General features: G+C 45.4%; 1 protein-coding gene across 1 annotated transcript in view; it reads right to left on the reverse strand.

The window, feature by feature from the left end:
• DNAH14 (dynein axonemal heavy chain 14) overlaps nt 1-12,070 on the reverse strand; it is a 340,790-nt gene that overhangs the window by 32,946 nt on the left and 295,774 nt on the right. Inside the window, 4 exon segments of the mRNA XM_040347836.1 lie at nt 2,097-2,324; nt 4,317-4,419; nt 6,254-6,464; nt 9,921-10,077. Coding sequence (XP_040203770.1) covers nt 2,097-2,324; nt 4,317-4,419; nt 6,254-6,464; nt 9,921-10,077 — 699 coding nt within the window.

The raw sequence follows: 12,070 nt of genomic DNA on the forward strand, positions 1-12,070 counted from the left end.
TTTTTTGGTGAAAAAAGAACATACATTTTATTTGGGTAAAGCGTTGCACGCAAAAAATTGCCTTTTCATGAAGGTGGGTAAATCTTCCGGAGGTCAAGTGGTTAACAAAAGCTGCAATAGAGTCCCTGGTATTTCCCACTCCTGTGTGACAACATCAATAAATAAAAAGCTGCAGTGCATATGCTCCTGTCAGGTACAGTGGCCAATTCAAGCACTGCTCCAGGGTGCTGGGTCACCGATAAGAGCATGTCAAGTCCATACAGCCGCAAATGTTTTCCAGGACCGCACATCAATATAGTGAATCACAAAACAAATGATCACAAAATGGCTTCAGCTGGCTCTCCACCCATAAAGAAAGCCCCTCTAACATATTTCACCCATATATGGGTTAATCATAGTAATTAAGCCTTATACGGGTGAAACATGTTGGAGGGGCTTTACTTATGAGTGGAGATCCAGCTGAAGCCATTTAATGTTCATTTGTTTTGTGATACACTATATTGATGTGCGGTCTTGGGAAACATTTATGGCAACATTGTTTTGTAGCTTTGTCTTACTGAAGAGTCATGACAGATTTTTCCCACCATAGGGCACCTCCTACGTCATCAGAAGTTGTCAGAGGCTGCATGAGCTCTCCATTGTCTCTCCAATCAAATAAAATCACAATGCTGACATCACAGGGGGTGAGACATGCTGCAGGAGTAAATACAACTGTGATCATGACACCTCATATTTAAATATTCGATCTCGAGGAACCACTCACCCCACTACCTCTTAACCCCGCCCCCTCTTCCTAATCAATGTAAAGTGGGGGGTACTACATCAGGTGTCCACATTTCTGTCTGGATGAGAACATTTCTCATTGGCTGTTCAGTAGTACTGTCCAGAACACTGCAGTGGCATAATACGGGGTCATGGAGGGGCGGCAACAAAACCAGTTGACAGTCGGCCCAAAGTGCTGATCACCACCCTTTCCCCCGGGGAGAGGCTTCACAGTGGGAAACAAGATGGTGATATGCAATATGTTTTTTTATAGGGTGCCTTTTATTTGATTTTTGTACTGTATTAACATGATAACTTTAAAGTGTAACTCCACTTTTGTTAAGAAAAAATAAAAAAAACATTCCCCTCTGGGTGATCTAGCAGTATAACCAATGTTGTTGCTGTTGGCTTATTGCTCTCTACATTGCTTTTATTCTGTGATTAAATTTTTATCCATGTATGTTGATTTTTTAGATAAAAACCCATATTTTGACCTACACTATATGGAGGCATTTTTACTTTTCATACCCTCCCAGATGAGAGTTCTTTGGCTGTCCAGTTTGGTCATCTGAATTTCAGCTTGGCGGTTACCTACATGATCCTCTGGAGTCGCTTTTAGAGTTCCCTGGGTTTCTTCAATCATTCTAGAGACCTGCCGATTCGGGCAACCTTGCTTGATTGACTCGTTGTCATTGACATTCGAGTCCACCATTTCCGGTAAGAGTACATACTCCTCCCATTGGTTGGATAACATATTATCCCAGATGTTCCACATGTTTGTTTACATCACTGTTACTTATTTATAAGCGACCCCCGAGTAATGTCTGATTGGCTAATATGGGCAACACATACAGAATACTTGTGCCTCGTACACACACCCGCAATTCCCAAAGAGAAAAGTGCGATGTGAGCTTTTTGTCGCAAATTCTGACCGTGTGTATGCTCCATCGCACTTTTTCTGTGAGAATTCCGGCCAAGAAAAGATTGAGAGCAGGATCTCAATTTTCGTGACAGGAAAAATTCCTATCGGGAATCGCGATCGTCTGAATGCAATTACGACGAAAAAAAAAACGTGAATGCTCAGAATCAAGCAGAAGAGCCAAACTGCCTATTGAACTTCATTGATCTCGGCTCGTCGTACGTCACTGCGTTCTTGACGTCCAAGATTAGTGTGACCGTGTGTATGCAAGACAAGTTTCAGACGTTTTCCTGCTGAAAAAAAAAGCAAATTTTTCTCGTCGGAAATCGCGATCGTGTGTACGAGGCATTACAGAAAACAAATGCAGTTTACAGTACTCTAAGTTATGTGTATACAAAAAGGAGAGAGTACAGACCTCCAGGTCAGAAGAAGTAAACTCGTAGGGAATATTCCAGCCCAGTGCCCCGTATTTTCGCCTCTCATTTAACACAGAGTGGAAGAGGCATAGACTGAAGAGCAGCTTTTTCCAGGGCTGTCCATGGTTCTCCTTCTCAAACATCTTCTCCGTTATCAGTCCAGTTCCACTATTGTCAAACGTCTGCAGCAGTTTCCCCTTCAAACCCATAGGGGGCTCTACAGCCATCTACCAGAAAATAGAAGAAACATTAAAGTAAAACGGGAACACCTAAACATGCAGTTGGAATTAATATATGGGAACTATTTAATCTATCAGAATAGTTGTAAATTTGTTCAACCATCTTGTAATTCCGACTCTCCTGTCTCACTGCATAGCCAGCAGGGTGACACCACTGCTCACTACTGTAGCTTTGTAGATACCTGTATTACTTGTGTGCTTTTTGGGCTATAAAAGGTGATCATCAATTTGTTTAAGTCTTGCATGTTCACCTTTATCCTCACTGACATGGGATTTTTACTCTACAGATATGGCAAGAATCCAGAGTATTCCTGCAGCTGGACATGCAGGTGCATGTGGATAATGGTGGCTGCTCACCCCTTATAAAACCCTGACAGGGGTAATTTTATTGCACATTTAGAGATTACCTGCAGTTAGGGACAGAGGATAGTCACTGGATGCAAGCAGCTTTTTTTTTATTATATTCTTTTATTTCCTATTCTATTCTTTTCTATTCTGTTTTATTTTATTATATTCTTTAAAGCAACCTAAGTAGGAATCATCATTGTATTTCACTTTTATACCTTATAATTCAAATACATTTTCAAATTTGAGTTTGGATAAGTTTTGTTGTCATTTATTTCAGATTAGTTGAAATTCGTTAATATTGTGATTCGGATACACCCAGCCCCCAGTTCTTGAAAACATGTTACGCCTCGTACACACGCTCAGACTTCCATCGGACACATCACGGCCGTTGTCCGTGAACTTGTTCTGCATACAGACGGCAGAACATTTTCAACCAACATACATAAAACTACGTGTTTTTTCAGCTCTTTACCTCCACCCTTTGGGCAACTTCTGCTATTGTTGTCTAAAGTTTAGCATTGGTTCGGACAGGGCTTGACAAACTTGCTTGGAATCTAGGAGCCAGCTAAAAAAGTTAGGAGCCAGGAACGCGCCCCGACCCGCCGAGCTTGCGTGCAGAAGCGAACGCATATGTGAGTAGCGCCCGCATATGAAAGCGGTGTTCGCGAGGTATCGCCGCGGTTGGTAGAGCGAGAGCAATAATTCGAGGCCTAGACCTCCTCTGTAAATCAAAACATGCAACCTGTAGAATTTTTTAAACGTCGCCTATGGAGATTTTAAAGGGTAAAAGTTTGTCACCATTCCACGAGCGGACGCAATTTTGAAGCGTGACATGTTGGGTATCAATTTACTCGGCGTAACACTATCTTTCACAATATAAAAAATAAATAAATGGGCTAACGTTACTGGTGTCTTATTTTTTAAATTAAATAAAGTGTATTTTTTTCCAAAAAAGTGCACTTGGAAGACTGCTGCGCAAATACGGTGTGACAGAAAGTATTGCAAGGACCGCCATTTTATTCTCCAGGGTGTTAGAATAAAAAAAATATATAATGTTTGGGGGTTCTAACTAGAGGGAAGGGTTGTGCCAGTGGAATCGAACTTCCCCTTTATAGTGCCGTTGTACGTCACCGCGTTTGAGAACGATGAGATTTTGTCTTGAGTGTGTACGCAAGGAAAGCTTGACAAGATTCTCGACAAGCCTGACAAGGAACTCGTCAAGGAAAACGATGTTTCTTTTACGACGAGTTTCTCGGTCGTGTGTACGAGGCCTGACTGTTACCTTGCTGGATGAATTGTAATATGCTGTTTTGTCCTCTGTGCTGAAGTGTATCTTAGTTTTTTTTTTTTTTTTTTGTATTTTTGTACACATCTAATAAACGCTATTTTTAAAAAAAAAAGAAAAAAAGAAATAGCATACTGGATTGGTGGCTAGTACCGCTGTGCAGCACAGGGTGCATGGAATCACTTCCCAACAGGGACAGAATCTGCATAGGATTTGCATGATCTCTCATGTTTGTGGGGCTCTTCTGTGAGTGCTCCAGTTTCCTCCCTGGCTCTTCCTACACCGGCTCTGACAGGAATGCATTGATGTTGAGCCATCAAGCTGTTTAATGAATAGTACAGTCTCACCTTGAAACCCTTCTGTAGAATGGACACTGGAAACAATCGGTCTGATTTGGAGCTCAGCCACAGTCTAAACTGGGGATCTATAGATTGATTCTGCTGCTCGAATCTGTAAAGAACCCAGCCACAAATCAGTTGAGTGAAGCTAGTCATACATTGTGCTTTTTAAACAAATAAGGTACATAGGTCATACAAATCCATTATGGACGCCAAGCGAACCTAACATTATTAGCATTTGTGCTGAGTAACATATTGGTGTATTTATTACCTCTTATGCTAGCAGTATACTAGGTATTTATTACCTCTCACAGAGATCATTGTACTCCCCCTGACAATGCCTTTATCTGCTTTTCTCTCCAGAAGGACAGAGCCAGGGCCGGACTTACCATTGGGCTTGATTAGGCTCAAGCCCATGGGCCCCTGCCTGTTAAAGTCTCCTTACTTTTTGCTTTAATTATTTCTCCAGCGCATTCGCTTCCCATCCACTGAGTCACGGTATGCTCTGTGTGTGCCGTTTCCAGGGCCGATCCGTCCTATACGCTTGCTACGCAAGCTGCGTAGGGCCCTTGCAATGTACTCGGGCCCCCGCCTCCCCCTCGTGTCCTTCTCCAGACACGTGAAGTAAAAAGGTAGTGCCCGGTGTTCTGCCGAAAACGTTCCCTCGGCAGATAAGGACCCCCCCTCTACTGCGCAGGCGCAGCGTGGCGCTTGCGCAGTTCGAACCTGAACTGAGCCTCCGAAAATAGCCGAACATGTAGAGCTGAGACGGAGTCAGCTCTAGACAGCAAGCCTTGTGCCGCGCCTGCGCAATACTGGGGGAACTTATTCGGCAGAACACCGGAGGCTGTTGAAAGGTAAACCAGTAATTATTGTATAATGAACACTTGTCGCTGCTAGTTGATCGTCGTTTTGTCGCGTTTTTTATTAGGCTGGTCAGATGGTAATTACTAGGACGTGAATCATAGGGGAAAAGGGAATATTTCTGTAATGACTAATGAATGATTTTTAATATTTAGCTCTCGTTTTCCCAAAGACTCCGGTGGGTGCACAAGTGGGCCTTTTGTTTCTTTTCGGACCAAGAAATATTGGTTTGGGATATTTTAACGGCGGCAGAGTCATTGGTGTGCAGGGGGTAGCAAATAGGCGTTAAAGAGCTTGCTATATGTTTAAATGGATAGCTGAATTGATAGATCGATAGATAGATAAATACATATATTTTTATTGTGGTGTAGGATCTGGGCCTGCTGTCCCTCCATCTCTATTTCTCTCTCTCTCTCTTACTTTCTTTCTTTCTCCCTCCATCCCTCATTCATCTCAGACTCTAACCACACCCCCTTCCGAGCACGCCCATTTTAGCCACGCCCACTATTTTGCGTAAACCACCACGCCCATTTTTCATAATGTATAGAAAATAGGGCCCGGAAGTGACTCAAGCACAGGGCCCCCACCACCCTAAGTCCTGCCCTGGACAGAGCTATCTTATTTTAAAGCATCATTATCATCTACATGCTGGACTGAGATATTGGCTCAGAAATGACACAATTCTAAAAATCCTGGTACCTGTGCAGTTTTTTTTGTGTTTACAAAAGTCTGACATAGATTAGCCCTTACCTTGTTACTTGCTAGAGGTACAGTGTACAGCCTAGGTGGTCATCTGGTGAGAGGAGATTGAGGAAATGCTCTCTGCCTGCAGCAAACTGGTGACATCATCCCAGCCTAGACCACGTCACTTGACTGGAGCACTAGGTGGATTTTTACAGATAAATTGTGGAGCATTCAGAAACATGATAGTGTTTCTGTATGTTGTGACACATCAGGAGTTTATTTATGCAAAAGTGTAGTTTGGTCCACTTTAAAGTCCAGTTGATAAGGAGTAATATGAGTACATTTCTTTGAAACTCACACCATACTATAGTGTTATTTGTAATAGTGGATAGACTTACCCCTCCACAATTTCCCTCAGCCTGGGCATAAAGGAAGCAGCGAGGTGGCAGTTTTGCAGGAACACCCAATGTCCTTTCAGCCTCTTGGATTTGTTGATCAGCTCTTCTGCCTTCGCCCCCTGACCACGGCCCAGAGAGATCATGTCCAGGTGCAGCGTGCTCCCTCGGGTCTCCAGTGCCAGGCGCTCCATCTCACCAACCGGGTCACTACCTGTTATGATGTAGTGTGTCAAAGTTACATGCATCCTTCAAGCTACAAACCGAATAAAACCAGGCTGATTTTGTTTTGGATGGAGAAAGAAACGGTTAGACCTTCTGTCAGGCTTGTTTTTATACAGGAGATTTCTCTGTTCTGTCTGCCATGTGTCACCTGCACAGGAAGTGAGGAGAAATCTCCCACACAGGGCGATAGACAACAAAAATGTCACCTAGGATCTCTAAACTATCCTTGATAGTTTAGAAAATGTGTTATTGCTGCCTGTGTCCTTAGTGTGGAGAATTCATCTCACTTGCTGTTCTGTCTGCCATATGCCAAATATGTAAGGGAAAATATCTCCTAAATGGAGATGGCAGAGATAACTACTAGTGAGGGGGTGGGGGACTGACTGGAGTGATGAAAGGGGTAGAGAGCATTATTGGCAATGTTAAGGAGGAAGAGAGCACTACTGGGGGAGGGGAGTCATGTCAAAGGGGTAGAAAGCACTACTGTGGGGGGTGATGTGAAGGGGGCAGTGATGCAAAAGGGGGGAGTGATACGGGGCACTAATCTGGGGGGAGATATGAAGGGGGGCAGTAATGCAGGGGTGATGTGAAGGGGGGCAGTAATGCGGGTGGTGATGTGAAGGAGGGGAAGAGGAGGACACTGCTGTGGAGGGGGGGGGGGTGATGTGAAGGAGGGGAAGAGGAGGACACTACTGGTGGGGGGTGATGTGAAAGGGGGAAGAGGACACCACTGTGGGTGGTAATGAGAAGGGGACCGAGGACACCACTGTGGGGGGGGGGGGTAATGAGAAGGGGGCAGAGGACACTACTGGGGGGGGGGTAATGAGAAGGGGGCAGAGGACACTACTGTGGGGGGGGGGGGTAATGAGAAGGGGCAGAGGACACAGCTATGGGGGGTTGATTTGAAGAGGGATTGGGCACACTACTGTGAAGAGGGGGCTGAGAGCACTAATGTGACAGGGAAACTGTGATTTGAATTGGAGACTGATGTAAAGGGAGGGGATAGACAAGTATGGAGCCGTAGTGAAGCGTAGGTGGAGTACAACATGACAGGGTGTAGGTAACTGGCAGTGGGGAAGAGGTTAAAGGAATGGGGGTGGTCAGTACAGTAGGAGACTTACTGGATTGGAGGATGCAGCAAAGGGGAGGAGTTGGCTGGATTCGTTGGGAGAGAGGAGGAGGGGACGGAGGCGTCAAGGTGGGGTTTGCCTGCAGATTCTGTAAAGCGGATTGGCAGATGGGAATCTAACAGATATAGACTGTATGTTCGTCCTCACTTGTTATGAATATGTTGACTGATGTGGTTATGATATGTCATGTTATGTGTTAGTTGGGGCCTTTTGCTAGGTATTTTCAATTTTGTCATTTCAGATCCCCAAGGATGCCTAGTCTGGATTTTGGGACATTCATTTGTTTTTTGGGGGGCAAGGCGGGCGGATGTCAAGCCCGGGGGTAGACAGCTGGGTTTGCCCAGGGAGGAAGGAAGGGTCAGGTGGATTGGTATCCGGGGCCTGATGTGGCAGAAGGTAGTACCGGAGGTTCACAGGGGCGCAAGCTTAGACCGGGTACCGGACATTTTGGTAATACATGCGGGTGGGAATGACCTGGGCATTCGTCCCATGCGTCAGGTTATTAAGGACATCCAATGGGATTTCCGGCATCTCCGGGCCTCTTTTCCCGACTTAATCATAGTCTGGTCAGATATTGTGGCTCGTATGGCGTGGAGAGAGGCTCGGTCGCTGGAAAGGTTAGATAAGGCCCGTATAAAAGTAAACAGGGAGGTGGGCAGGTTTGTAGTCCAACAGGGGGGGGTGGCAGTTCGCCATCCAGAACTCGAAGTCGAGACCTGGAGGTATTTGAGAGGAGATGGGGTGCATCTCAACCCGATCGGGATCGATCTTTGGGCCCTGGGATTAGAGGAGGGCATCAGGAGGGCTTTTTTCGTTTGGCGGCGGGCACAAGTGTGAGGTGTCTCACTTGTGCCGCAGTGGCGGTGTGTGCCCTGACGTTTTTCTAAAGAGAAGGATGGTTGGGTACAACAGTAGGGGCACGTTTCAGGGATTGAGTCCTCCTCGGTGGTCTGGTGTCAGTCTGGACCACCAGGGAGAAGTGGGTGGGTCTGTGGTCAGCTAGGGTCCTCGAGGCGGTGGTTGCGACTGGGGACATGTTGTTAGCTACGAGGGTACCACAGGCCCAAAAAGAGTGATCAGTGGGTTGTCAGGGGGCTGACAACCAAGGAATGGTAAAAATGTTTATTTAAAATGTTGTTGTTTTATATATTTGGGATTGGGATATATATATATATATTTTTATATATATATACAATTATTTTGGTTATTTTGTTAAATAAAGGCCGAACAGGCCATTTTAATCCAGCAGGTGTCAGTGTGGTCATTTATAGAGAGTTAAGGGGTATATGTATTTGTGTTGGTTGGTGCAGTAAGTTATCCGGCTGCCCTAGTCAAGACAAGTATGGAGCCGTAGTGAAGCGTAGGTGGAGTACAACATGACAGGGTGTAGGTAACTGGCAGTGGGGAAGAGGTTAAAGGAATGGGGGTGGTCAGTACAGTAGGAGACTTACTGGATTGGAGGATGCAGCAAAGGGGAGGAGTTGGCTGGATTCGTTGGGAGAGAGGAGGAGGGGGCAGCAGCAGTCTAGGAGAGGAAGCCTGAAGGGAAAGTCCCGCCCTCCCGCCCTACTTTTAGGAGGTAAGTGGGGGGTTGTTGGTTATGGGGTAGCGGTGTGTGCCCTGACGTTTTTCTAAAGAGAAGGATGGTTGGGTACAACGGTAGGGGCACGTTTCAGGGATTGAGTCCTCCTCGGTGGTCTGGTGTCAGTCTGGACCACCAGGGAGAAGTGGGTGGGTCTGTGGTCAGCTAGGGTCCTCGAGGCGGTGGTTGCGACTGGGGACATGTTGTTAGCTACGAGGGTACCACAGGCCCAAAAAGAGTGATCAGTGGGTTGTCAGGGGGCTGACAACCAAGGAATGGTAAAAATGTTTATTTAAAATGTTGTTGTTTTATATATTTGGGATTGGGATATATATATATATATTTTTATATATATATACAATTATTTTGGTTATTTTGTTAAATAAAGGCCGAACAGGCCATTTTAATCCAGCAGGTGTCAGTGTGGTCATTTATAGAGAGTTAAGGGGTATATGTATTTGTGTTGGTTGGTGCAGTAAGTTATCCGGCTGCCCTAGTCATGGAATATGCAGGGGAGACTGAGGACACTGCTGTAAGAATGAGATTGTGATATAAGAGCAATGGGGCTGTGAAAAATCTGAGTCATCGCAAAAACATGCAATTCAGTCCTTTGCTGGAGGAAAATTTTACTAATCGGCCCCCTTGAATTTTAGTTCAATGCTCCCATTCTAGAATGTTATTTTAATAAATTTTAAGGGAATTATCATAACTGTATAAAAGATGCACTACTCACCAGAAGATAGTATGAAGATAATTGGGGAAGTGTTGTTGGTTTCCTCTAGGGCTTGTTTCAGATTCATTGCACTGCTCTGAACATATTCTTTGCCCATCTTCTCAATAATAAACTCCTGGATGGCGCTGAATAAGCTTTCTGGACGAAGGATCTTGATCTAAACACAGAGATTCAGAAAGGGGCATAGATAATGGGAAAAAATAGCTAGTAGGAGCGGCAGAGAGGGGGTGTGTAATTCAGATTTTTTTTTTTTTTTTTAATTGTGCACCAACTGTCTGAAATTTCCCCAGCCCCTGTTAAAATCCAATCCGGGGACAAAACCGGGACAGTGTCCTTAATCCGGGGTCTGTCCCTTGAAACCGGGGATGTCTGGTCACAGTAACTTAGGAGGGATTTTGACTACCACCTTCTGTGCATGTCATGTTTGCCAAGCGCAGAGCAATAGACCTCAATTCGGGAGAGGTGGCTAACTCTGGAGTAGGGTTTGGAGTCAGAGGCGTCCCTAGGGGGGGACCAGAGGGGGCCCTGACCCCCCCAACATCATGCTGTGCCCCACCATGTGCCCCCCCCCAAAAAAAAATTTTTTTTTTTTTTTTTTTTTTTTGCAATTTTTTTTATTTTGCTCCCCGAGAGGGAGAGCGTCCCCAGTCAGCTCTGCGGGGGATTCCTCCCCCTCCCTGTGCTCGCCGACACTGCATAATGCGAGAGCGCTCACACAACCAGATATTCTAGCCTGGACCGTGTCTAAGTGTGTGCACTGCAGACTGCAGTACACTGTAATCACTGAACTACATTATCTCCATCCCTTCTCTCCCCCCCATTTGTCTCTCTCCCCTCTCCTGTTCTTTCAAAACATTCACAATTTACTCTCACTTTCAGTTAGGCAGGTAATATATGGTGCAAATTTCTTTCCTGCATCCACAGATTGCAGGAAAGAAACTTGCATGATTCCCCCATCAACAGACAGTGGTGACGGGAATATCCCTCCTGCCCAGCAATTATATTCTCCCGACAAACAGTGATTATCACCAGTGGCTATACAGCAACCACTAGTGATAATTATAAGAGAATCTGCTCTTTAATGGTTCAAATCTCAGCAAGTTTCTGCTGAGATTTAAACTGTCTATGGCTGGTCTTAGCTCTTAGGCAGCCCATACATTGATTAGCACTGTGGAGTGTCGGCTTCCTGGCGTGATCGGGCATGTGGGATTTCAAACACACCCGAGCCCATCTCTATTGGTTGTAGACAGTTGAGCTCCCTGCAGGTTGCTTAGCAGTAGTGGACCCTTCTCTGACATGCTGATCGGGATGCAATACAGGTGATGCTCTTAGTCAAATCCTAGTCATAAATATCAGTGATTTTATTGATCAAAGCCCACACTTTACAGGCATAGAGCCCACATGGCTGCTGATCATACGGTTGATTATATTTATGTGGTTGTACTCTTGATGCTTGTAAATACTGTGTTTATTAGATCTGACTGGGAGCATGACCTGGATCACATGCCAATCAGCATGTCAGCAGAGAAGGTTATACAGCATTACTGCTGCTAGGTGACCAGCTGGGGGCTCGGCTCTCTATAACCAATAGTGCCAGCCTTCCCCTGCATGCACCCATAATGTCACCAGCACTAGGCTAATAGACTGCCATCGCTGCCAAGGAGACAGATGCCAGACCAGCGCTGTAAATAGCAGGGACAGCACAGCTGGGGATCCCCACTGTGGCAGAACACCAGGGCCCGGTGGTAAGACAACCTTTGCAACCCTGATAGTTCTCCCACTGCTTTGGACCCTTATATTTTCTTGGTGTGCTGGTGACATATATCTCTTGTTTTCTGCCACCCTGGGGGGCCCCAGTATAGTAGGAAGGGAGCTCACTGCAGAACATGTGAAAGGGCCCATAGTGGGATCGTAGTAAAGGGCCCCAGGATATATATATATATATATATATATATATATATAATTGCATTTTATAGTTGACCCCCCTACTTTTGTCCCTGTCCCCCCATGTGCCCCCCCTAAATATGAAAGCTGGAGACGCCACTGTTTGGAGTCACAATCTAAATAGCATGGGACTGGCTGAAATGTGAATTCTAGAGACCCCCCCCCCCCCCTATTGTCTTGACTTTATTTTAAATATAGAAACTGCC

This window comes from Rana temporaria, chromosome 4 (assembly GCF_905171775.1).
Source record: "Rana temporaria chromosome 4, aRanTem1.1, whole genome shotgun sequence".
NCBI classification, from domain to species: Eukaryota; Metazoa; Chordata; class Amphibia; order Anura; family Ranidae; genus Rana; species Rana temporaria.